General features: G+C 38.9%; 1 protein-coding gene across 3 annotated transcripts in view; it reads right to left on the bottom strand.

Moving 5' to 3' along the window:
- LOC127657636 (collagen alpha-6(IV) chain-like) overlaps nucleotides 1-27668 on the bottom strand; it is a 167196-nt gene that overhangs the window by 16859 nt on the left and 122669 nt on the right. For 2 of the 3 annotated variants that reach the window (XM_052146505.1, XM_052146510.1), the window contains exons 12-31: nucleotides 25878-25964; nucleotides 22130-22183; nucleotides 21968-22030; nucleotides 21328-21372; nucleotides 21189-21242; nucleotides 21034-21094; nucleotides 20798-20908; nucleotides 20544-20693; nucleotides 19112-19198; nucleotides 18829-18986; nucleotides 16856-17035; nucleotides 16496-16679; nucleotides 14945-14995; nucleotides 14217-14288; nucleotides 13603-13710; nucleotides 13211-13429; nucleotides 12962-13123; nucleotides 10339-10509; nucleotides 6587-6730; nucleotides 6236-6358 (exon numbers count right to left, since the gene is read on the bottom strand). In XM_052146505.1, coding sequence (XP_052002465.1) covers nucleotides 6236-6358; nucleotides 6587-6730; nucleotides 10339-10509; nucleotides 12962-13123; nucleotides 13211-13429; nucleotides 13603-13710; nucleotides 14217-14288; nucleotides 14945-14995; nucleotides 16496-16679; nucleotides 16856-17035; nucleotides 18829-18986; nucleotides 19112-19198; nucleotides 20544-20693; nucleotides 20798-20908; nucleotides 21034-21094; nucleotides 21189-21242; nucleotides 21328-21372; nucleotides 21968-22030; nucleotides 22130-22183; nucleotides 25878-25964 — 2284 coding nt within the window. The remainder of the gene's footprint in view (nucleotides 1-6235; nucleotides 6359-6586; nucleotides 6731-10338; nucleotides 10510-12961; nucleotides 13124-13210; nucleotides 13430-13602; nucleotides 13711-14216; nucleotides 14289-14944; nucleotides 14996-16495; nucleotides 16680-16855; nucleotides 17036-18828; nucleotides 18987-19111; nucleotides 19199-20543; nucleotides 20694-20797; nucleotides 20909-21033; nucleotides 21095-21188; nucleotides 21243-21327; nucleotides 21373-21967; nucleotides 22031-22129; nucleotides 22184-25877; nucleotides 25965-27668) is intronic. The other variant, XM_052146513.1, reaches the window with a different exon arrangement.

The following is a 27668-nucleotide window of genomic DNA, read 5'->3' as shown; positions in this document are numbered from 1 at the left end:
TGTAGTCAGGTTTATGTAACCTAAAACAAGGAATAGTTGTATTAACTTTGTTGAGTTACATTGAACCAACATACAATTTCCAATACAGCTCAATAGAGCTTGGTATGGACGTGTATGACGCATGAGTGTAATGACTGTATTGTCATAATCCACCAGACCTGTAGAGGGCAGTACAAAGTTGTGTCATCTATGGGATAACAGTTCTGAAGTACATACAAAGAAATAATTTTGCAATAAAAAGCATACTGGGATAACAACTTTGTGTTTTAAACATAATAGAGTGCTTAATGGTCAACTAGCGTGTCATGACAGTAGTGATGGCAGAAACAGAACCTTCTGAGACTTCAAGTCAATTGTACCAATTGATTCAGAAGATTTTTTTGTTGTTCATATATAAGTTGGTCTTTATTTGATTACTGTTTTACAATTAATTTAAATATCAAAAATTGTATTTTAAACTATAAAACAACACTTTGTTGTATAAAGAAATTGTACAAATATTTATGCTTTGGCAGATTGTGCAATAAACCTGAAAAACAATGAAAAAAACAACAAAACAAAAACATTATGGTCATCACTCTTAGACAGCATGGGACTGACGAGCGTGCCAACCACTACTCTATGTATCATCTACATTAGTTGAAATTCTGAAATTCTTTTGTAAAACAAATAAATCTCTTATATCACAATATAATTATATCTCTCTCAAAACTATTTTTCATAAACACAACATTTAGATTTTTTTTTCTTCAGGAACACAACTCATGGTGATCAACAGGGAAATCAAAATGACTAAAATTCAAATCAGCAACTAGTCTGATTTTTTGAGTCTGTTATAAACGGAGGCCTCAGTCAGCTCCAAATGGGTGGGTTTTAGCTCCAAGTGGGCTGTACAAACATCCAACCTCGGCTGTGACAGGGATTTCCACCTATTTGCAGCATAAACTTGCCCATACTTGCAGCACCTGTCTAACCGAGTTGTAAGCACCTCCTACTTGGAGGTGAGGTCCTACCGCTTGGAGGTCTCCTGTCTACAGCTATACATACTTGGATTTTACAGATCTAATTTATTTCTGAACTGACTCGTGATCAGTTACAGCCTGCATTTAACACTAATTCAAGGTTTCTCTGTCAGATCAATGCTCCCTAACATAACTGTGAAACATTTCGAAGCTGTTTCGAAACAGTATGACATAACAAACCCTCCTTTGTTGAAGTCATGTGACTTTGCCAGCTTGATACGCACTCCGAAGCAATGGTTTGAAACAATTGATTCAAAAGGTTTCGAAACGCAATGAAGCATGTTTCAAAATTTCCCATCACTACACCACAGTCAGGTCGCTTACATACTTTGGAATGCTCCGACAGGGTGTTGGACACATGGGACTGCGAAAGTATTTAAAATATATATTTTTGACAATGTACCAGTAAACATTGAAACAGTACTCCAGGTCCTCTCTCCACAATTACTATCTTTTTAGCCTGACAGAGTAAGATAATAGAGGACAGGGACTGAATACACTGTATGTTTGAGCTAGTCCGACATGTTTTTCGATTTTACAGCCAAAGGTGGGTAGAGTAGCCAAAAATTTTACTCAAGTAAAAGTACAATTACTTAAAACAAAATTACTCAACTAGAAGTAAAAGTACTAACATAAATAATTTCTTGAGTAAGAAAGAATCCAATGAAAAGAGTACTCAAGTAGTGAGTAACTCGTTACTTCCACAAATTACATAATGGATGTTAACTCCTCTATATTCCATTACATAATACATATTTTAACATGTTTTTCAGAATTATTATTATTTGTCACAAACTGCCTTGTGTTTTTCATTAAAAACAATTAACAATCAACATGTGCGTTTGCAGTTGTATGCCATCAACCAGTGGCGTCTGTACACTGTGAATCAGCTCAAAACAAGCTTACACTGAGATGACTTAAGTGAAAAATATTAATTTCTTAACAGACTTATTCGTTGAACATGTTAGACTGGCATTCACCAATGAATTTTATCCTGAATTCTTAAAAAAACATCTCAAGCTGACTCTAGCATTGTCGATTGGCACAGTACATGATGACATATGTAATGCAGGTTCAAGTGTTGGACTTTGCTGCTTTAGGGAATACAGTGGTTATCCTTCATTATTCATGTTAGCTGCCATGTCGATGGAAAAACAAAGCATGCATATTCCAGTTACTGAATCTTTATTATAAATATGACGTGAACACCTACTGATTGTAGACTTTCTAAATATCTGTTTGTTGTATGCTGTTTTGACATGAGTTTTATACAGTAGCTAGCATGACCTGTAATGTCTCTACATCTCTTTTATTTGTATTGAATGCACAGCAGGAGAGTGGCAGTGAGAAAAAAGTAACACAAAAGTAACGTAACGTTTTACTTTCCACAAAAAGTAACTTTTCATTAATTTAGTTTTGTAAAGGGTAACTAAACCCCTGTTCAGAGTCTGACTCCACCCACTAGCAATATTTGAAAAATGCTGGAAAAGTGGGAAGACCCCAGCGGGGATAGAGGGGACGAACCGAGGGTGGGGCTGAGGGGGGGCGTGCACCTGAGACCCGTAGTGACGGATTAATTGACAGCTGCTGTCAGACACTAAAATGGAGAGTGACTGGAGTGACGCAAGTAGCTTTGCCACAGAGCGGTCTTTTGAAGTCGAGGACTTTTCTCCCCCACCTTCACCTGAAGTGGAGGAGGGTGAATTGTCTGTGGACACAGGGCCGGAGCCATATCAATTCGAGCCGCTGGCTCAAACTGCGGTTTTAACTCCCGCATCGCGATCGGCATCCGACGATGCTAGTGAAGCAGCCGCGCAAGGGAGAATGGGGCCAGTGTCTGAATGGTAAAACATTAGCATTATGGCTATATTAGGCTAATGCTTATAGCAAATGCTAACGGAACTATCAAAAAATTAAAACCCATGCATTTAGGTTAATTTTGGTATGATGTTGTGTTAATAATTAAGCGAAAACCATTTATTTCAAGTCTCCCTCTACAATTACAAATGATTCTGTCTCAACAGGTGCACCTGTGGGCACTGCAGCTCACTTTCCCTGGTAGAGAATGTCTGTTGTAGGGAGATACCCAAGGTATAGCTATGAAATATGACAAGACCAGAGTGTTAAATCCAGTTAATAAGTACTATACACAAAACCAGGGCTCATACAGATAAATAGGTAAACAGAAATAAACAAATGAAACAAAATAAAATAAAGGTACAAAATAAAGTGTAGCAGATGCAATGACTGTGGAAACTTTAACAATTGAAAGGTTACTATGACAAAGATATCGCATTCAAACAGATTTCCACCTCATGAATATTGTTGACCTGAAGAATGAAAGCTGTATCATATACTTGGATATTTATGAACAATATCACACTCATAGCCATGCAAAATAGTTCTAAAGCTTCAGCCTATCTGATAAAGATATAATTTTGTGTGAAAAGATTGCTTTATCAATAAAATGAAACACTAATTTCACATATTGTCTTTCAATATTTTAAGTTCCATTTCATAAATTTCAAGTCAAATTCAAGTTCAAGCATTTTAAGCACCTTGTAGGAACCCTGAAAAAACACAACCTCCACATACCAAATATTAAATAAATCATCCTAACAAAGTAGTAATAAACAATTCTCATGTTGTAGGTAGTACACAGGTGTGACCAGATTAGTGGAGTGGGCTGTGTAACGCACATCCAGGCTTTGAGCCTGTAGCACTAAACCCATATGTGTTACAAGCTGTATATGGCACTTACGTACAGTTATATGGTGAGATGGAAGAGACAGTTACAAACAGGTTAGTTCCAGGAAGAAAGGTTAAATTTTATATAAAAAAATAAATGTATATAAAAAAAATGGAATAATTGATTAAAAACCAATGTATCCTCCACATCAACATACATGTGCACTACCTATCTTTCAGCACTTATAGACACCTTGCATTGTGTTGGGGGTACTTTGGCCAACACGTTCGGGTGGTCATACCTTCTTGCGTTGTGACACGGATCAGGGAAGAGTTTCCTGAAGAAGGACTATACAGAGGTTTCCTTCCCCCACTGCATTGAATATTTTTTTAATAATATAAAAATGAATTAAAAAGAAGCATTTTTAACTGGAGTTACACACTACACAAATAAAAAAATAAATAAAAAAAAATCAGCTACAAAACTCAAAATGAATATACAGTAAGGGGTATACAGTCAAAGACCCAGAACCAGATATGAAGAATGAAGACCCGGAGTCAGAATTATAATTAATTAAAGAAAAGTTTTACTGAAGATAGTTTGCAGTTTCATCAGCAGAAGTCAGCTTCAAGACTCACACAGGAGTTCGTAGGCCGCCCCCTTACAGTTACAAAGATCGCAGCAGTTATACCATCTCCAAGGTCTAAGCTTGGTCATTGCTTACAGGTTGAATGATTCTCATTGGCTAAGAAATAGATAAACACAGTAATTTTCCACACATATACAGATAGACGGACAACTCAGTCAATCTCCAATAATGCCAGTGATTCCTGGCAGCGCGAGCTGTTTGGAGAAGCCCATTTTCACCTCCATTGCGTTGGAGAAGCAATCCCGCGTAAAATGCAGTTTGCACACTCCTCCAGCTCTAGGCGGGAACTCGCGGTCTTCCAGGCCAAGGACATGCAACCACTGGCGCCTAATTTCCAAGTCTGCTGGAAAGCTATACAGTCCAGCAGTGCTGTTGCAACCAGCAACACTACACCTACGTACCATCCTGACCACTGTACTAAATACAGATAATCTACGCTAACTTGAAGCTATCCTAACTGACGCAATACTATGCTACTAACTATGCTTCTAACAATACTACACTAACAAATATGCTAATTAACTACCTAGGCTACACAAAATAATCTAAATAACTATATAAATGCTATGCTAAATAGATGCTAAAATACTCTATCCTGATCGTTTTCAATACTCGCAATTCCAACTCCTGACTCGCTACAGTGGTTTTGACGAAACAAGATGGTTTTTATACTGCCATGGGCGTGGTAGCTCGTACCAAGGGCGTGGTGAGCTGGAACCTGCTTACGTTAGCTCTCACCGCTTACGTCATGAACTACCGCAAACAGCCAATAGGAAAATTCAACTGCAGTAGCCACCGTTCAACCTGAAGAGGGCAGCACTCAGACGTTTTTACACCATATATTGTAGAATTAAAACACTTTATACACAAATGTCAAAAAAATTACTTGAATCAATGACCAGTACTAATAAAGCTCCATTCTTACAGATCAGTAACTAAAAAAAGTTGGTTTAGGGTTTAGTTACCCTTTAAGGAGTAATGCAATATTCTAATGAGTTACTTTTAAAAGTAATGTTACCCAACACTGTTCAGGGTGAGAAACTTTTGAAGCATTCTGTCAGTAAACAGATGTTGGAAAAATTAATCATGTCATATACAAAGTACATGTCCTAAACAACTTGTCAAAACTATAGTTTGCAAATATTAAATCGGTGGAGTGTTTAAAAAATTAGTTTTAATGACTTTAACCTAAGTGTATGTAAACTTCTGACTTCAACTGTATTTTTGGTTTATGACTGTCTGCATATGGGTTCATTAACATATTGTTCACAACTTTCTCTGACACAGCATTAACTCTGGTGTGTAGGCGCCCTTAGGCCCGTTTACAGATACCATACAAATTAATGGGGAGAGCTTGTTTTCAACATTCCTGTTGCAGCCTACAGAAGAAAAGTGTTCAGTGGGTGCATGAAATTACATTAAAGTGAAAATGTTTTTCGAGCTTAGAAGACATATCAGTTTATACAAAATGTGATTTGAAATTTCAGGGCAAATCAAGTTGTATCTACTTAAAGTTATGCCTTAGTAAAACCTTGGTATTTCAGGTTGGTTAAATTTAGTTACATTCAGTATCTTAAACACCAGTTTAAAACCAGTAATTTAGATTTTATCACAAAGTACATTTTCCAAGTTAAACTCACCAAAAAAAATGTTCTATGTATCATTCCTCTTGTATACATATTCGGTGAGTGTGACATCCAGTATAGACAAAATCAACCAAAATCGAGACATTTCGAGTTGGTTCATGGAATGCTGCTTTAAAATGTCTATAAACATCTCCGTGACACTAAAAGCCCTGATTCATTGAAAATATATTGAAAATGAATATAACAGTTTTGTTTTAGTGTGGATGGATGGTCTGGCTACTTTTTATACCTCTTGGTCCTGGGAAACCAGGCAATCCACTGCTTCCTGTGACACCTGGTTCACCCTTTACCAGCAGCTCCGATGGAATCAATGGAGGAGGGGGTCCCGGAGGACCTTCAAAGCCACGATCCCCTAGAACACACAAACGTATGTTAATTAAACATAGTGTTTATTTTATTACATTGTATTGTTTATTAAAATATAATTACAAGGAGCTACTGTAGCTTCTTTCAGGAGTATTGCATTTTTTATTCAAGGTCTTTTATGATCTTACAAAAGCAGACATTTTCTATAGTCTCAATAAAAAGGGCCCATTAAGAGATATCCTGTGACACTAATGGTATATGGAAAGCAACATACCTTTTAGTCCTTTTGGTCCATTTTGCCCAGGGAAGCCATTCTGCGCAATTAAACCAGGCGAACCTTTGATACCTGGGTTACCTGGAATTCCAGGAGAACCAGGAAATCCAGGGAATCCTAACATCCCAGGAGATCCCCTCTCCCCTAGAACACAGACAGAAAAGATTGACATAGGTATTATGGAAAAGAAACACATGAAGGCATTGATGGCAGTAGGTTTGCATGGTAGACCGGTGCTATGGTAGTATCACGATACTAAAGCTTCAAAATACTGCCGGAGCCACAGTATTTTTTTAAACAGTAGTACAGTCAATACGGTAGTTCCGTAAATTATGTTGTATATGCTGTAATAAATATTATTTGTGCTAAATCCTTCATTTGAAAAAGACCTGTGTCTGCATTAACATTAAAAATAGTCTTTTTGAACGGCATCCCCTTCACGCAGTGCCCTTTAAGAGTGCAAAATGCTGTTTAGAATTTGCCCCTTACATGGTATTGTTTATTTTTCAATGAGTGGCTTTCCCATGCTTCAAACACACACATCTGAATCCCAGCGTGTTCATTTGGCGGTCGTGTCTCCTATTGGATGATATGGATTTAAGTAAAACTTTGGAAAGTGAGATGATTTTTGCATGACACAATTCAAACAGTGAGATTTGGAATTATATTGGGATTTGCCTGATGAGACTGGGAAAACCCATCCGCTGTGAATGTCGACATAGATTTCAAGCCAAAGGGGAAAACACACCAGCAACCAGAGATGGGACCAAGTCACACATGTGCAAGTCTCAAGTAAATCTCAAGTCTTAACCTTCAAGTCTCAAGTAAGTCCCAAGTATTTTTTTCTTGGGCAAGTCAATTCAAGTCAAGTCACAGGCTATGTCAAGTCAAGTCCAAGTCAAGTCACAGGCTATGTCAAGTCAAGTCCAAGTCAAGTCACAGGCTGTCAAGTCAAGTCACAGGCTATGTCAAGTCAAGTCCAAGTCAAGTCACAGGCTATGTCAAGTCAAGTCCAAGTCAAGTCACCTTATTATTGTAATTTTACCTGCAGAATCTGATCATAATAAAGTGAAAAGACAAGATATAAGTAACTGTCAGTAAATTACAATACTCATGTTCAGTAAAATACATCATGGAATCAAACAAAATTGTAACTTCATAAAATTATTTATTTTTCACTTCTGCCAACAGTGTTTGAAATGTTTTAAATTTTCAACACTGAGTCCATAAAACAAATAACAGCTTAACATCCAACTTACTCCTCTCTGAACACCTCCCTCTCTCTCTCTCAAACACAGTTACGTACATTAAACTTTGTTACATTTCTCCTCTCTCTCACACACTCTCTCTCACACACTCTCTCTCTCACACACACTCTCTCTCTCCCACACACACTCTCTCTCTCCCACACACACTCTCTCTCCCACACACACTCTCTCTCCCACACTCCCACACCCACACTCACTCACTCACTCACTCTCGCGCACACACACACTCACTCTTGCGCTCTCACACTCCCACACCCACACTCACTCACTCACTCACAGAGTATATCCATAAGCCTATTTTTGCAATGTCTGTGAGTGGGAAACGTTGAGGTACCAGCACGCGTGAACGTCATGGCAACGTACAAAACAAAGTACCTCGCGCGGGAAACACTTAACGTAAATGCGCATAACTAACGTAAATCAAGCAGGCTAGTATGCAGCATAAGCCACGAAGTGTTGGCGAAATAAAAAATTAATGGACAGATTTTTTTTTTTCAGAAAACTTCTTGCACAAAATAAATTCAAGCACTTTCAAGGACCTGTATCTATGTATGTTTATTTTCAAGAACTTTCCAGGGCCTTGAATTTTATTTTTCAGATTCACAAACTTTCAAGGATTTCAAGGACCCGTGGGAACCCAGCTATTATTACATTAGCTAACTACCAACTAACCAGATAAAATTAACAAATTGACAAGCACTTGCTGGGCTCTTCAAATGGCGGACGAAATTGGAGGTTGTCGTCTGGCTGTCCGCGATCTAACGTTGCATGTCTTGCAAAGCGCTGTTCGTCTTTTGCCATCTTGATAATAATTTTTGAAGCCGAAAGCGATGACCCTCGGTAACGTTACCCCTCTGGCTGACATGTTGATGTGTTATCTGATCTAAGTGGGCGTGGTGTGCGTAAGGTACGAGAGGGCATGGCTGATGATAGCCTATAGTGTCGTGATCCAGTCATGACAAAACTATTCTCAGCCTGCGCTCCAGCTGGATCAACTTTATTTTTTTAAATAATTTATATATTTTATATTCAAACTGAAAACATGATGTGATTAACACTCAAGTCATTCAAGTCTTCGTGTCTCAAGTCAAGTCAAGTCCCGAGTCTTTAACTTCCAAGTCCGAGTCAAGTCTCAAGTATTTTATTTTTTGTCAAGTCACAAGTCATAAAAATAGCGTCTCGAGTCGACTCGAGTCCAAGTCACCAAGTCACAAGTCCCCATGTCTGCCAGCAACCTTAATTAAACACCTTCGAACACATCCCACAGCTTCTGCAGAATACACATGGGTTAATGCCACTTAATTTAACCTAAATGCTTTAACTTAACATTTACAGATTTACTGTTTCTACAGATTTTTTTCAAGTAATTTCGCAAAGTTCACACTTATGATTAGATCACGTCCCTGAGCCGTCCGCTCAAACCGGTGTGTGTGTAATCTGCACTCATGCTGCTGTTTACCAGGAGAGAGGGGCTAAAGCGGTTGTAATAGACCTTTTTCACACTCGGCATTGGAACACAGAAGTAAATGATTGCAGGGTAAACTTTTGACAGCAGTGAATGGGAGACCACAGCAAATATTATTTTCACTTACCCATTTGGTCCAAGAGCAAAAGAAAAAGTCCACTTTAACATTTGAATGACTTTCCAGAAAAAAAGAAAATCAGATGGGAGATGCCAAATTTACTGTCAATCTCTCAGCAGCTGTAATCGAAACCCCCTTGTAGCTGTGGTAATATTTTTTTTTTAAACTGATTCCATGGTCATATAACACAAAGCATAATGTTATAAATTTACACTCAATATTTAAATAAATGATCACATACAAAGTTTGCCGGATTTACGTTGCTAAATAAGGTGGAAACGAGTCATCACATTCTGTGGAAAAAGGTCTATAATGAAACAGCTGCTCAAAACAGCCTTTTCAACATTACAATATGTTTATTTTTATGTTAACAACAATGAAATAATCACAGAAATAATGGAATTAAAGTTTAAAGCCACTGCCGTTTGAACTGTCCGTTTTGATGTGAAGATTTGTTTTTTTGTATTTTACGTCAAACTAAGAATGTATTAGGTACAAGTTAGTCCATTTGACCCCTCTCCCAATTCATCCATCAGTCATTTGCACCACTTCCGGAGCAACAAGTGGAATACCTAGTTTCTAAGACCCACCTTTGCTTTGACAAACAGTGTTAAAAATGAACACACTATCGTGTGGTACCGTGATACTTTAGCTGGTATAGTATCGTAAGATATGATTATGGTATCGTAACAAACCAAGACGGCAGTAGTAAAATGGTAGAAGTGATGATAAGGGATACTGTCAATAATTTCCAATAGCATCAAATGAAAGGCTATCTGAGATGCTTGTTTGATGTTTGTTTCAGCAATACAGATGTAAATGTGTGGTGAATTCCTAAAATCACCCGGAACAGATTACAGTATGCCGCACACATTTAAACATCTTTTTTCAGGCTCCATACCTTTTATTCCTGGCCGTCCAGGTATGCCTGGACGTGTTCCAGGACCAGGGGGACCAGGTGGTCCCCTAAATCCCTGTGGTCCTGGGACGCCAGGAAAACCAGTGGCACCCTTTATTCCACCAGTCCCTGGAGGCCCTGGATCTCCTCTCACACCCTTCTGCCCAGGGTAACCTGGGGAGTTAAAAATCTATTATACACAACATCAGGATTTGACTTTGAGAGAACATCAAATTGACTTTTTTTGTTTGATTTTGTAAAGAAAAATGCATTAAGAGTAAGTATACTTCAGGTAATATGTAACTAGAAAAAAACTATCAAATGATAATGGATGCAAATCTGTAAAGTAAGGAATTTAAAAGGAAATAATAAATATTGATGCAAAGCAAAGCAAACAATTATTGATATTTGTTTAACTGCTTGCACATTTCATAATTCGGCTAACAGAAGTGAAAACATCAGTTCAAAGTATGAACTAATTCTACACTGAATATATTTTCATGAATAACTAAAGATGCTGCATTCTAGAATAGTCTGTTTTAGTTGGTTGGTTTTGTGGTTAAAAGCACACAAGCGTATAAGGGTTATAGCTGTGTACTGTAAACACAAGTTCTGAGTCTACATTGTTAGAAGGTGGTGTTCAAATTCTGTAAACTAATTTGAGAATTAGTACACTTCAGCACATGTTTCTGTCCATCTTTTTAGTGTGGGTATACGATGCAATAGCTGCGATTGGTACACAAACACATAAAAAGATGGACTGGAGTTACCATTCTAATGATGAAAGATCATGGATGACTATGCAGAGATGGTCAATGCAACAAATTAGCATTTTTGTGATCGAAATAAACAATTGGCTGTTAGAGCCTGCATCACTGATATAAACTGATTTCTTGGCTAGTTTTAGAGGTCCATGTCGGTCACCATAAAGGAATAGTTCAACCAAAAATGAATAAATAAAACATGAAAGGAAAGAAAGTCATACATGTTTAGAGCAACATGATGGTGAGTAAATGATGGTAATTTTGGGGTGAACCATCCCTTTAAAACATTCATGCATGCTCCCTTCATTCAATGTTTTAATTAGGAGGACTGGAAGTAAACGAGTGCATTAAGAGTCAGCATAGCGTGGGTGTGAACGGTGTGTTAGAGAAAATACAAACACTAGAGGACAATATTTCTCACCTTGGCAGCCTAGTGAGGTGACCCAGCACCAAAAATAGAAGAAGGTGATACCACAAATGGAAGGACGGGAATGTGGAAATGATGTTGATGGAAAAAGAGAAGGAGGGGAGGATGACCATAAAGGAAAGAATAATGAAAACAGATATGTTTGTGAGGAAGATCAGTACACACAGGCTGACGAAGACTTGAGAGATAACTGATGAAAAGAGAAAGAGGCAACAGTGAAACATTTGACCAATTATTACAAATTAGTTGGGAAACGATTTGACACTATACAACCTATTGCTTTTGGCTGAATAAAGCTGATGCACATTTTTTTTTTTTATGTTACATTTCTTTCTCCTATCTCGTATTCTCGTAGTAAAGGGATAGTTCACCCAAAAATTTAAATTCTCTCATAATTTACTCAGCCCCATGCCATCCAGTATGTTTATGACTTTCTTCTGCAGATAAAGAATTTTTTAAGCTCCAAAAAGCACATAAAGGCAGCAAAAAAGTAACCCATAAGATTCCAATGGTTGAATCCATATCTTCAGAAGCGATGTATTATAATAATCTGAGAAATAGATCAATATTTCAGTCTTTTTTTACTATAAACATCCACTTTAACTTTTCAGAGTGGTTTCAAAGTGGAGATTTATGGTAAAAAAAAGGACTTAAATATTTATCCGTTTCTCAGCCACACTTATATCGCTTCTGATGATAGGGATTTAACCATTGGAGTCTTATGGGTTACTTTTATGCTGCCTTTATGTGCTTTTTGGAGCTTAGACGTTCTGGCCACCATTCACTTGCATTGTATGGACCTATAGAGTTGATAATATTCTTCTAAAAATCTTTGTGTTTTGCAGAAGAAATAAATTCATCTACACCTGGAATGGCATGAGTGTGAGTTAATGATGAGATCATTTTCTTTTTTGGGTGAACTATCCCTTTAATAGTCACCTAGTCACCTATAAGTGAGACATTTGTAGGTTAATTTCACCTAAAAGTGTAACACTGTGGCTCTGTGGTGCTATAAAAATATTCCTCTGTTTGTCTGAGTGACCCATCCAGCCCAACACAGCAACATTGGCCCAATGTAATATGGGTCTCTGTATGTTTTGTGTTTGTGGTGCAGACTGGTGAAACAAATTTCCCTCTGGGAAAATAAATACCATCTATCTAATAAATGGTGTGAATTTGGGGTGGGACTATCTGTTTGAACATATGAAAGGCAGGAGGAGTTTTCTGGAATCCGTTTGAAAACAGAAATTACACACTTCATCTTTAATATGTGAAAGGTCCTAGTGACAAAATGCCTTATTGTGGAACTTGAGGTAGAACTTGACCCTAGTAAATGGATCTATAAATAGCTCTTGATGAGCAAATACACACTTCCATGTATTGTCAGATAAAGCATCAAAATTGAGGTTTCATAAGAGTGAGAAGAGATGATTACCTGATGGCCCAGGAGATCCTCTAAATCCATCTGGCCCTCTGAGTCCAGAGACACCCCCAGGAGGCAATTCCCCCATTGGACCAATGGGACCCTGGGGACCAGGTATTCCATACACACCTCGCTCACCCTTTGAACCAGAAAAACCATTGCGTCCATCCAAACCTGAAGAGGTAGATCAATTAGTGCTACCTACTGTATGGTTGACTGTTATACTGATGATGAAGTAGTTCAGCTTCTCATCAAACCTACCAGGTGTCCCGGGTAAACCAGGTGTCCCAGGTTGACCCTTGTCTCCTGGATTTCCTGGTCTTCCTGGAAGACCTGGATCTCCAGGGGTGGCTCCAAGCACCACACCTGGTTCTCCCTTTGCTCCTGGCACACCTGAAAAACCGTCTCTTCCTGGAGGCCCTTGTAAGCCAGCATTTGTAACTCCTGGTAAACCTGGATCTCCTCTGGGTCCAGAGAAACCTGTTTAATGTAAAATTTTACAAACGTTTAAAAACAAACATTAATCAGTCCATTCAAATGCAATATGAAAATGTGGCAATTAAAAATGCACAAGCAAGCAAGCAAGCTAACCAATTAGGATATCTATAACTTGTGGTTAAGCTCCCATTCAGGTTTGAGGTGTGTATTTTTACCCTGTGGTCCTGGCAGACCTCCAGTGCCTGGTTCTCCTCTCTCCCCCTTTTGCCCATCAAAACCTGGGCGTCCGCTCACTCCTTTGGGACCAGGCTGACCCTGTGATCCTGATATTTACATGAATTCAAACACACACAGACACAAACACACATATGTATACTGTATACACAACACATTAGAAGAACATGTTATAAAGCATTTCAAACATTTAACACATTTCTATTATTAAATTAGTTCAATTGATAACTTTCATATACTTTTAGTCATACATAGAATACCTACATGCTGCATTTGGCTGATTTGGAAACAACAGCAGCACTGCCATCTAGAAAAGGTCTAGATTTTGGGTTGAGCTCATTAGAAGTAACCACTAGCCAACCTACTGTCATTACACAGACTAAAATGCTGCAATATTGTGAAGCCTATAGTTTTAAGAACTGGTGAGAATAATGGGATACATTTTCACAGGTGACAATACTGACAAAGGCATGTTGCTTGTTGCAAGGTGGATCTATCAATTCACTTGAACACATTTATGAGTGGAAATATGATGGCTAACAGTTGCTAATGCAGCATCTGAGGATTCCATATCAATGCTTTAGTATTCAATTACCTGGCACCCCAGGAAGTCCACCAAATCCTGGTTCCCCAAGTTCCCCAGGAATCCTGCAGGGCAGCGGTGTTCCTGTTGACGACCATACCACTGTCAGCTAAATATAAAACAATGGCCCATTCACACACAAGCCCTACATCTAACTTTGGGAAACTGTCAAACTCGATCTCATTGTACAGTCACAAACTGCACAAAACTAGATTTGAAAGATTTTTCTCATTTATTTGTAATTATTATGTATGCAGCTATGATGGCCTTCTATTGAGAAACTTGTACTTGTAAAATTAATTTGTCACACCTCAGGATCATTTAAAATAAAACAAGAAATGATGAGTGAAAATCATGATGTTAATTAAAAATGCATCATCCACCCTCCAACCAAAATCTAATAAAGGCTAATGTTGGGACCTACGAAAAGCAAATGCATATTTATTGTCGTACCAAAAACAGAACGTCAAAGAACCCCACCTTCCCTCCATCTTAGTCAGCACAGTAGGGCTAATCACATGCACAAAGACTGTTAGATCGAGTGGCAAAGACTGGCTGCTATGTGGCAATTAACAGTTTTTCAGAATGGCATGAGTCTAACTAGATTAGACATCTCAAGCAAAAGAGAAGTCATAAGAAATGTCAGGCTGGTGGACAATCTCTGGTTAAACTGTCTGATACAGTCAAGCTATAAAAAAGCATGTCCCTAATTGGCTGCAGCTCAGGGCTTCTCATCTCACCTCCCTCTTCCAAAGAGGCATCATTAAGCCCCGCCTGCCAACAGCTGTCACCTAGTCAGACAACATGCAAGGGCAAGAGAGATTGCAAAAGAAGCTGTCAATCAATCAGTCCATGAATCGGTTCATTCGGGTAGCATCATTAATAGATCAAATGCATAAGCATGATTGTACCTTTAGTGCAGAATTTGAAAAGCTCATTCAAATAACCCAGCTCATTCAGTTAAAGCAGTGCAAATAAAGAAAAAGAGGAACATGTGCATGGCTATATCAAAGCCATTCCACTGCTAAGAGAGAGAGAGAGATGGAGGCAGAGCATGCAGGGATTGAAAGGATATGTTGATTCAGACATGGGTGTTAAGACTTTGCTATGAATTAATTGCAACTGCTCAATTTCTCTCTGAATGGAATGGCTTTAAAGAGATACAAAGTTCTGTTAGCACATGCAAAATGTAAAAAATTCATTTGCATATGAAAACCCATTCATACACATACATTTAATTGAAAAGAAAATTGCAGCTGCATTTGTGTGCTGAGAATTTGAGAGAAGATCTTGTCAAGCTGAAATGTCTGATGTATTCGGCAGTCTGAACAGGGCAGCTAAATATATATATATTTAAGCACTCTAAATAACTTTAGTTTACTCTCCACTGCACCTTAAACCTTGCTGATCTACACTGCTCAATTATGCAGTGCAGAATATGCTCAGAAAAAAACACATCGATAGACAAAAAGCTCAACCTGAATGATGAAAAATCATGGTGAATGAATACTTTGGGATAGAATGATTGAGTCAGTTTTAAAGAAAAACCTGATTTACAGTATTGAGCAAGACATAATGTAACAAATCTGTTAAAAGAATATTCCACATTCAAAACAAGTTCAATCAACAGAAGTTCTGGCATAATATTAATTACCACACAAATTTATTGTGAAATGTCGAAATACAGTGAGGCACTTACAATGGAAGTGAATGGGGCCAATCTGTAAATGTTAAAATACTCACTATTTTAAAAGTATAGCTACAAGACTTAAACAATATGCGTATTAACATGATTTTAGTGTGATTAAATAGTTTACTAACATTTTCTGTGAGAAGTTATACACAATTTGACAACTTCGTTGCCATTATGACGTAACGTCAACAAACCCTAAAACCCTAAATTGACTGAAAAAATTATGATTTAAACAACTTAACAGCTCAAATAACACATGAGTTTTAACAGAAGAATTAATGTAAGTGCTTTCATAAAATTATAAGCTTCACATTTCTGCCTTTAAACCCTCCAAAAATTGGCCCCATTTACTTCCATTGTAAGTGTCTCACTGTTGCCTCGATTTTTCCTTTTTTAAAGAAAAGGACGGACAAGTTGAAATAAATTTTCGTGGTAATCAACATTATGCCACAAATGCTGTTGATTGAGCTTAACTTGTATTGAGCCTGGAATATTCCTTTAAGTACTGTATAAAACCACAATTATCACATAAAATGTTACTGACATTTTAATGCATCTTTCAGCCTATTTCCAGTTTGCACACTACCTACGTACTTACCTGGAGGCCCTGGAAGTCCAGGTGATCCAGGAAGACCATTAAATCCAGGATCACCTTGTGCCCCTTTGAACCCAGCTACACCAGGATAGCCAAATCCAGGATCGCCAACAGCACCAGGACGACCTTTGAACCCTGGGATACCAGGAAAACCTTTATCCCCAGTCACACCAAAACCAGAATCTCCCTGTAATGAAGTTTAAAGATGTTAACGGATGTATTAAATATGATTTAAATGTACAGTATTAGAAGCAGATTTATGCTATGCAATTATTTTACAAGCAGTTGATGTCGTTAGGTGACATGGTTGTTAATCTGGAATCAATGGGAAAGTTTTTTTATGCTATCAGCCTTTCCACTCACTGGTGGGCCTGGTTGTCCAGGAAAGCCAGGAGATCCATCTCTCCCAGGATTGCCGCTTGCTCCAAGTGGCCCAAGAGGCCCCTGCTGACCAAAGTCACCTTTTTGTCCTCTGCCTTGGGGGAAGAAGGCATTACCTTTCTCTCCTTTACGGCCAAAAAAGCCTCTCTCACCCGCACGGCCCTAAAACAAAGCAAGACTCAATTAGAATTCTATGTAATATTTTACATTTTACCTGTTACTGATGAGTCTTCCCACAGGGATAAGTAAAGCCTCTATCAGATGAAACTTTCTTTAAAGACAACCTGGGATTAAGTGCATTGTTCCTGACCCTCCAGCCAAGCAAAAATACATTGGCCTTTACAGTGAACTTTAGATTTAGAGACTGAACCACCATCCTAGACCTTTCACCACTTGGTTGCACCACTCCACCTTAACGTCTTTTAGTTAACACAGAAAAAGCTTTGAGGTATTACCAAGTCCAAAATAGGGCTGTCATGATTACGATATTTGGCTGACGATAAATTGTCAAACAAATAATTTTATGCAATTATGACGATTAATTGTCTCTTTTAGGGCTATGACGATTAAATGTCTGTCGTCATATATCTGGCAATGCTTTTAAAAGATGTGGTGTCAAGTTACAACTCGGTTTCATTCAGCTGCTACCTCTTGCTGTTTTTAATTGTAGGTGTATGTACACATGCTCTAGATGGACATCTCCGGAGATGTGCCTTTCAGTGCAGACTGTGGATGTGTGTCATGTGGATGTGTCTTCAGCGAATTTCAGCATGGATTGCATGTTTTTTCGGCTCATATCAGCATGGATTGCTTTTGAACCAGTCATAAAATGTTTCAAGCTTTGCAAAGAAACTGTTGGACCCTATGCAAAACACCTGGACCCTATGCAAAACAGTAAGTAAACCATTTCATTCATGAATATTTCAAATGTAATGACTGTTTGACACCCTGTCTACACCGGATGTATCATCACAAACTTTCTAAACCTTTTATTTGTTTTGTTGGCAGTAGTTCTGCCAGCTAATGCAGTGCAAAATGAAACAGGACACCGGTTTACTGTCGGCACAATGCAGCACACTGCAACGGACACATCCATGGTAGACAGCATCATTGATTATAATGGGTTCTATTGTTTTGACACGACATGCCCAGGGCTGGACTGGTAATCTGGCATACCGGGCATTTTCCCGGTGGGCCGACACACTTTGGTGCCAATCAAGGGCGGACTGGCCATCGGAAGAACCGAGTGGGCTGGTGGGTCGGCCACAAAACGGACCTAATGAGCTGCGATAAGCTAAACTAAACTACTCAACAACTTTTGGGCCAGTTGCTATGCAAAATCCCAGGCCGATTTCTCTTCCCAGTCTAGCCCGTGACATGCTTCTCGCTTCTGTTGTAGACAGGGTGTGAGTGTTAACAGTTGTGCTTGAGAAGAACAGTTTAATACGTATGGATGCAATATGTTGGATGTGTGCTATGAGTAAACCTTGAAGTAAACCCACAGGCAAGAGTGTGATATTGCTATTATACAACTGTTCAAAAAACAAGTTAATAAAATGAGGAAAAACTAAGGACGGTCACAAAAAAAACAAAAGAAACGAATTGTGCATGGAAATACATTTTTACGCCCCGGATCAGTATCTACCTTTGCCAACTTCAAAAGATGCGCACAAGCCTCCATTACTAATTACACCACTTCAGGACAAGTAAGTGTGATTACCTGTGTCTGTCGCGAATCTCAAGCAGCAGTGTAGTGTTAGTCAGCTTGCTGAAGATAATGGGAATTCTGGTCAAACATATCCTATTTTCTCTGTGTAAAATATAGCCGTCCGAGCGGGGGTCTCCCCTGAGTGTTTTGCAGTATTTTTACATTTCTTTATTTGTTCATTAAAATGTGATTGGAATTTGAAGTGCACAATAACTTGAGATAACTGCGGTTAGTTAATATTTCTTACAAATGGGCCCTGTTGTCCACGTGATCCTGGGAAGCCTTGGTCACCAATTTCTCCCTTCGCACCACTAGGTCCAGTAAGGCCAGGGGGCCCTGCAGGCCCTGGAAGTCCCTGTGCACCAGCTGATGCTCCACCCAAACAATTGCAGTCACCATCTTCTCCTTTAATGACAGGGTAAGGAAGGGAAAAAGTCCAAGTGTGTGCTTGCCATTCTACATCCCTTTCTAAAATTAAACCTAATAGTTTTCATTGCAAAATTACAACGGGGCTAGGGGGCATCCCTTACCTTTAAACCCTTTATAGCCTCTGTCCCCAGGTGGTCCTCTCTGACCTGGAAGTCCCGGTAATGGCACAGAGACAGAATTTACAGATACTTGAAAAGGCAAAAAAAAAAAGAAGCAACAATCAGCTGCTGTAACAAAGATTATAATACAGCTTTAGACTCTACAAAATGATGGTTGGAATTTGATATAAAAAACGTTAATCAAAGTCCTAGGAGAAGGCAATTTTCTTTATAATAATATTGTGGGGGAAATTCACTAAACAGATTTATTAACACTGATTAATGCCAATGTTTGGTCACACAAAGAAAAAGGTACATATCTAATCTGTATTTCTATAAGTAAAAGAAAATAACGTTTTCTAATGTGAAAAGAAAAACATTCTAATGTTTTTAAACCTGTGTATGCATTCGCCTTTTACAACATATTTTACGTAAGAGACAAAACAGGCATCTTAAAATTTGTCTTTACGATTAAAACTTGAAGCATGTTTTGTCAATTAGAAATTGTAAAGTCAGATATCTACTGTTTGTGCTTCCTAGACATGGTCAGTTTATGTATTAGTTACAGAATATTTGATTTTGGTTACTTGCATATTAAAAACAGCAATATGCATTACATCCACTAAGAAAATACATTTTTGCTTTGCTCCTCATGGTCACAAACTTAACCACGGCTTAAAGAGATAGTTCACACAAAAATCTCAACGTCATGCCATCTCAGATGTATATTACTTTTTTACTTCTGCTGAACATGATTGAAGATTTTTAGAAGAATTTTTCAGTGAATGGTGACCAGACATTTGAAGCTCCAAAAATCACATAAAGGCAGCATAAAATAAATCCATATCTGATATAAGTGATATGATAGGTGTGGGTGAGAAACATATCAATATTTATAAATATTTTATAATATAAATCTTCACTTTCTCTTTCTTTCCACAATTCTAAAGTTAACGTGGAGATTTATAAGTAAATAAGGACTGATCAATTTCTCACTAACACCTATCATATCACTCCTGAAGATATGGATTTAACAACTGGAGTTTTATGGATTACTTTTATGCCATCTTTATGTGATTTTTAGAGCTTCAAGGGTCTGGTCACTATTCACTTGTATTGTATGAGCCTATAAAGCGGAGATATTCCAATAATCTTCATTCATGTTCTGCAGATGAAAGAAAGTCATACACATCTTGAATGGCATGAGGTTAAGTAAATTATGAGAGAATTTTCATTTTTGGGTGAACTGTCCCTTCAATGGACCCCTCTTTGCAGACAAAGGACAAACACAGGCCGAATTACATATAAAGGATCTTATCCAATTTTTAAGAATAACTCCCTCAGAAACTATGCCACATCTTAAAAGCTAATTTAAGTCTATCATCCTGAATGGGTACATCCTAATTATAATATATCATAATTTGAAAATATTTACATGTCTGGCCTGGTGGTCCAGGTGGACCTGGGGGTCCAGGAAGGCCTTGACTTCCGGCAAGACCTTCAGGGCTATTGGAATCCCGACCTGGGTTTCCTCTCTGTCCTTTGAGTCCACGACTACCAGGGAACCCACGACTGCCTGGACGACCTGAACAGATTTCCAAGACAGTTAATATCATATTGATATAATAGATACAGTAGTTTTATACATCAATGGGCATATACATTTTTTTAGAGGTATAGCACTAGTACCTGTGACAAAAGAAGGTATTCCTGGAGGACCAGGCAGGCCAGGAGGTCCTGAAGGACCTAGATCTCCATTTAGCCCTGGATAACCAGGAAAGCCAGGATCACCTCGAGGACCTGTGTACCAAAAAATAAAAAATTGTATAATCACTCATGATTGTGTATCAAAGTGTGTCTGGGGTATGTGGGTTTGTGGGTTTACTTGGATATACTTTGGGGGCAAAACTGGTGATTCCTGTTACCTGGAATGTAATCTGTTGAAGGAAAGTATGGTCCAGGTGGACCTTGCTCTCCTATGTCGCCCTAAAAACAAATACACAATGCATAGTTCAACCCTGTTATGCAACACATTTCAGTTTTTTCACACGTTTCTGTTTTTCTTGTTCTACATGCTTACTTTTAGTCCAGGAAAGCCTGGTTGGCCTTCAAGCCCTACACTTCCAATGAAGCCCTAAAGAGGAGGTAGGAGGAGATGGTTGCTATCCAATAATGGCATAGAAATTAAATTGCTTTGTACAAAGTATTTCATATCTTACTTTTCTGCCAGGAGCCCCAGGAGGTCCATTCAGACCAGGTGGACCCTGCCATATCAAATAATACATTGAAAATTTAGTTGGAGCCAATATATACAAGAAACAAACTGTATACACTTCATCATCACAGGAAGAAAGAAATAGGTTGCATTTTCATTGCAATGGACATTAAATCTCTTAAAATATAATTCTCCACAATATTAATCAGCTGGCAGACTGTTGCTATCTGATTTTTTACAGCAATCTTAAAGCCGCGTACATGATTCACATCAGGGAGTCAACGCCAGTGTCAAGCAGGGCTTTGAACTCCACATGAAAAGCGCTTGCAGACAAAAATGTCTCATTCTGCGTTTTGGTGACAGTAAAGACTTAGCGTGCTTCTGTGGTAATTAAAATGCACCTTATATAAATATGTGATTTCTAGAAGTCCCATATGGGCTTGTTTTGCATATCAAGTAGTGTTAAAAGGTATATTCTCCATTTTATCACTGACACGGAAGCATTGTTGTGTGTGTGTGAAGTGTGTGTCAGTGTAATGGCTCTGGAGAAACACATTACAAAGGTTCACTTCACTTCATCATCACAGGAAGAAAGAAACAAACAAAACAAGACTCTTCAGACTTGTTTGGAACACAGGACCTACCCTCAAGCCTGGCAAGCCCAGGATTCCCTTTTCACCAGTCTCGCCTGTATAACTAAATGGGTCCTATATGTGCACAGCATTAGAAGAACAGTTTGTAGTAGTTTGAGATGAAAACATATAGCAAATATCAAGTGGGGAGAACAGCCATCTTTGGAAACTCACTGTTGGTCCTGGTCTCCCGGTGAGGCCTGGATTACCAGCATAGCCTTTCTCTCCCTGGGGAAGAGAGTAAAAGAGAGTAGAAAGATGTCAGAAAATCCATAATTTCACCTTGTCATTTTTCAAGTATGTAGCTTTTCACTTCTCTTAACCAGCTAGTCTTTACAGATATTTAAACTGTGACTTAATGATTTCATTGATAGAATGGCTTAAAATATTGAAAATGTTGTGTATCTGTAAACGTAGACATGTCAGCAAGAGCAGACTGGCTGTGAATGGTGCCTAAATGATACTGAGACCTCCATAGTAAGGAATTCTACACAAAATGTGTTATGTGTTGATATGCAGTGTATTGTGTATGGTGTACGTGATACAATACAGTGTATTGTATCACACAAAAATCTATCCTTTATATTCATAGGGATGTCTTTGGCTTCCAAATGAAACAAAATTAAATATTATAATATATTTCAACAATTAGATTATATATATATTATAAAAGTTTAGAAGTATACAGTGGTCCCAAAACGTATTTGGGTACTTAAGCTACACTATAATGTAATATGTGAATTTCATTACATTAGACATAAAATATCAAGACATGAATGATGCTAGTCCTTTTTTGCAATTACTTTTGACCATCTAGCCTCAATGTAATTTTAGCGAAGTTATGAAGTCGGTTTCCCTAAAGATCACACAGGTGTCCAAGCGGAGTAACCACAGGCGAATTTGATCACATTAACTATTAACATGATCTATTAAATTTGACGACCAGAAAGTGTCCAAATACTTTTTGTCTTCATTTTAAACAGTATATCTATTATTTTATCATTTAAAACCAAACAAACGTGAAAAGTGTGCTAGTATGATCTCTCCTTAACATAAATTGGTTTTATATTTTGTAGTGCTGTCAGACGATTACAATGTTTTAATCGCAATTAATGGCATAATTTTAGTAGTTAATCTCTATTATTGGCAGATTTTGACAATATATAAAAATATAATGATTTATTAACATTTTCCAAACAAAGCCTTCCACAGTATAAAGATTCAAGTAACATTTAACGTTTCCCAAAGTGTAAGTGGGAGGTTGACTAATTGAAAGAACTCGTCCCCACATAGGTTGCATTTTCATTGCAATGGACATTAAATCTCTTAAAATATAATTCTCCACAATATTAATCAGCTGGCAGACTGTTGCTATTTGATTTTTTACAGCAATCTTAAAGCCGCGTACATGATTCACATCAGGGAGTCAACGCCAGCGTCAAGCAGGGCTTTGAACTCCACATGAAAAGCGCTTGCAGACAAAAATGTCTCATTCTGCGTTTTGGTGATAGTAAAGACTTTGCGTGCTTCTGTGGTAATTAAAATGCACCTTATATAAATATGTGATTTCTAGAAGTCCCATATGGGCTTGTTTTGCATATCAAGTAGTGTTAAAAGGTATATTCTCCATTTTATCACTGACACGGAAGCATTGTTGTGTGTGTGTGAAGTGTGTGTCAGTGTAATGGCTCTGGAGAAACACATTACAAAGGTTCTGCCATTCCAACCATGGTTTATGTTGGCTTATGCTGTATTAGCGGTAAATGCATTAATCACAATTAAGAAAAAATAATGTGTTAAAATTTTTTTATAAATTGCATGCGTTAACACATTAATTTTGGCAGCTCTAATATTTTGTTATCTAATGCAGTGACATTCAGATATTCAGATAAGTGTTCTTTTTGGGACCACTGTGATTAAACACAAAATTGTATCTTTATATACACAAACTAGCCTATAAAAATATCCTATATGCAAAAGAATTTATCCTGTGTGACTGAAATCACCACCAAATATTTAGACATTTAAGGACATCAACCACAACTTTCACCATAAGGTGAAATATAGGTAAACTGCAAGGATGAGGTTGACATCACCATCTTGGATAACAGATGTAAGGTACGGTATGGAGAAAAGGGGACAAACAGTAACTGTAGAAAAGGTTAAATTTGAGGGCGCTGTCGATGGATGGATGGCATCCGAGGTCTATATCCTCACAGCTGCATTTTCCTCACAAACCTGAGTCCCTTTGTCTCCTTTTGGAAAGCCAACAAGCTCCACCACTCCATTGACCAGTGGGTGGCCTGGGTCACCGGGCAGGCCCACATCTCCCTGGATATGGTAACCAAGGAAGAGAGTTTTTTTTTATATGGGGCACGAACAGGTGGGATGGGAAGGCTATTTGGAGACGGTAGCGGCGGGGCATGTTGAAGAGGTGGCATGTGGTGAAAGATTTTTTGGATTTTGTAGAAGAACGTTAAGAGAACTGTGACCACTGACAGAGCAGTGGGGAGATCAAGGTGAGAAGGAGATGAATGTACACAGGTAGAAAGAAGGAGCTTTGGCAATGAATCACACACTTAAAACATTAGAGGTGTCTCTAGCTTCCCCCAAACATTAATTTTATAACTAGCCCTGTTCCCCCTTATTTACATTGACAGGCTCTACATGATGAGTGTTATATATATATATATATATATATATATATATATATATAAAATTGGGGTGGTTAAAAACATAAATCCCTTTTGACAAAATTTCCAGACCATTCTCTTTGGAGTGTGTGGCCGGGCCTTGATGCTGCACACCCGGCCCCTAATCAGGCTGATCAAGCATGAGAGGGATAAAGGCGAACGGAGGCGGCAGTTCAAGAGAGAGAGAACTACAGGCAGCTGACCTTCATGTGCTTATGTTTTGTCTTTGTGTCTTAATTTATCATTAAACATTATTTTGATACTTCATCCGGTTCTCACATCCTCCTTTCCATTGCACTTCGTTACACTAGTGCTGCAACCCAGGACGGACGAGGGATGAGGCGTAGTAGAGTCCTCAGCACTACCGTCCACCGAAATCGTAGCAGCCGAGGCCATCTGCCGAGGGATGGAGGAGCCCGGCCGTCTGAAAGTGGAGAAACGGCCGCCGACCGCGAGAGGGGGCTCCTAGCCAACCACCTGGAGCGTCAGGGGCACTGTCAGGGGCGGAGGAGACCCCTACCGGCCACAAAAACATGGCGGGGTCAAGAGAGGACCGCAGACCGTGAGCAGGGAGGGGCTCCTGGCCGACCACCTTGTGCAGGAGAACTGCTGCCAAGGGCGGGTGAGACCCCTACTGTCCACCGGAAACACGGCGGGGCGTTCCGTCCGCCAGGGGCCAGAGGACTGCCTCTGATCCGCTTGGGGAGGCATGGCTAGAGAGTGGCCAAAACCAAAACATTTTTCTCTCTCTCCCGCTGTCGCTCCGTGTGGGCCTTTCCCTCTCTTTTTTAAATATTAGTATTGTTTGTTTTATATTGTTTGTACGGCGTACAAGTGCAGCGATTATTGTGACTGTTGTTGTGTTTCCATCCCCTTGTCCTGAGGGAGGAATGTGGCAGGGCGGAGGGTGGGGCCGGGCCGTGATGCTGCACACTCGGCCCCTAATCAGGCTGATCAAGCCCGAGAGGGATAAAGGCGACTGGAGTGGCAGTTCGAGAGAGAGAGAACTACAGGCAGCTGCCCTGTATGTGTTTATGGTTTGTCTTTGTGTTTTAATTAATCACTAAACATTATTTTCATGCTTTGTCCAGTACTCGCCTCCTCCTTTCCCTTTTACCTTGCTACAGAGTGCTTATGTGGTTCATGCTTCTATGTCCCCCATCATCAATCCCTCTCACCCTGGCAGTGCCCCTCCCTGGGTTGGCATCACCACTCCCAAGTGTTGTTACCTTCGCTCCTTTGTTGATAGTGCTTATTGCTGGTGCGTTAAACTGAACGGCCGGACTTCCCATGTTTCCTGGTTGACCAACATCTCCCTGAAATACATAACACAGACATTTGACACATAAGAGCACAGAATTTATGAGAAATAGAGAGAGAGAAACATGAGAAAAAGAGACTCTTTTGTCTTGCAAATAATGGCTCAAATTACACAAAATGGAACTGAATGAGCTCTTGTTGCTTGTGCCTGCATGCTTTAGAGAGAGCGCAACATGTTATTCATTGTTGTATTAGCTTGTGTAATAAGTATGATTATTATGTCTAAAATTAGTTTGGAGAGGTTTTTAGGCACTAGGATAAATATTTTTTGATTGCTTTATTATATAAAAACATTTGGTGACATGATTGGGAACAAAACAAAAGCTTTTTTGGAGCTAACTTATATACATCCTGAAAATTATTGGCAGTGAAATACATTTTGTGTTTTGCAAAGTTTGCTGATTCAGTATTTGTAGATAATTTTTTCACAAGTTTCTATGGTATACTGGAAAACAATTATAAGTGTTTCATATGTTTTAAAGGCTTTCATTGGCAAAAACATTCAATATATGGAAAGAGTCAATATTTACAGTGTTGACCCTTGTTCTTCAGATCCATTCTTGACTTCTTAGTGCCCGGATTTGATCTCGGGCTTCTGTTTGTCCACTCGTCTTTTGAGGATTGACCTCAGGTTCTCTATGAGATTAAGATCCGGGGAGTTGCCTGGCCACAGATCCAAAATTTCAATGTAATGATCTCCGAGCCACATCATTATAACTCTTGCCTTGTGTCATGGTGCTTCATCAAGCTGTAAAATGCACGGATCAATACCAAATTGCAGGACGTTTTGATACCATTCTTTATTCATGGCAGTGTTTTTCGGCAGAATTGTGATAGGGCACACTCCCATGGATGAAAAGCAACCCCACAAACCGATGGTCTCAGAATGCTTCACTGTTGGCACGACACAGGACTCATGGTAGCGTTCACCTTTTCTTCTCCAGACTATCGATGTTCCAGATGTCCCAAACAGTTGGAAGGGGGCTTAATCAGAGAAAATATCTTGGCACCAGTCTTCTGCTGTCCAATCCTTGTAATTCCTGCAGAATTTCAGTCTGTCCTTGATGTTTTTCTTGGACAGAAGTGGATTCTTTGCTGCCCTTCTTGACACCAGGCCATTGTCCAAAAGTCTTTGCCTCACTGTGCATGCAGATGCACTCACACCAAACTGCTGTCATTACTGAGCAAGCTCTGCACAGGTGCTAACACGATTCCGTAGCTGACTCCTCAGGAGGAGACGGTCCTAGCGCTTGCTGGACTCTCTGGGAGGTCCTGAAGCTTTCTTCACTGCAGTTGAACCTCTCTCCTTGAAGTTCTTGATGATCCGGTAAATGGTTCTTTCAGGTGCAATATTCTTTGCAGCAATTTCTTTGCATGTGAGGCCATTTTGATGCAAAGTGATGATGGCTGCACATCTTTCTTTGGAAGTAACCATTGCTAACAAGAACACAATGATTGGAAGCACTTCTTCCCTCCTTTTAGAGCAATCAGTCTGCTCTTATGATTTCACCAGACTAGTGCTCATTCACACTTTCACAGGTGCTGCTGATATGATTAGTGAAATTATGTTGGCTGGTAATTTTGTGCCAGGACCAAAAAAACAGTGAAATTTGGGTTTTTGTGATTAAGTAAATTTTTTGGGCCAATGAAGCATTTTGCAATTATTTATAATGCATCTGATCACTCTGCACAATAATCTA

Source organism: Xyrauchen texanus, chromosome 2 (genome assembly GCF_025860055.1).
Source record: "Xyrauchen texanus isolate HMW12.3.18 chromosome 2, RBS_HiC_50CHRs, whole genome shotgun sequence".
In the NCBI taxonomy this organism is placed as follows: Eukaryota; Metazoa; Chordata; class Actinopteri; order Cypriniformes; family Catostomidae; genus Xyrauchen; species Xyrauchen texanus.
Note: the sequence above shows the minus strand (reverse complement) of the source record. Positions and strands in the feature narration are given on the sequence as shown.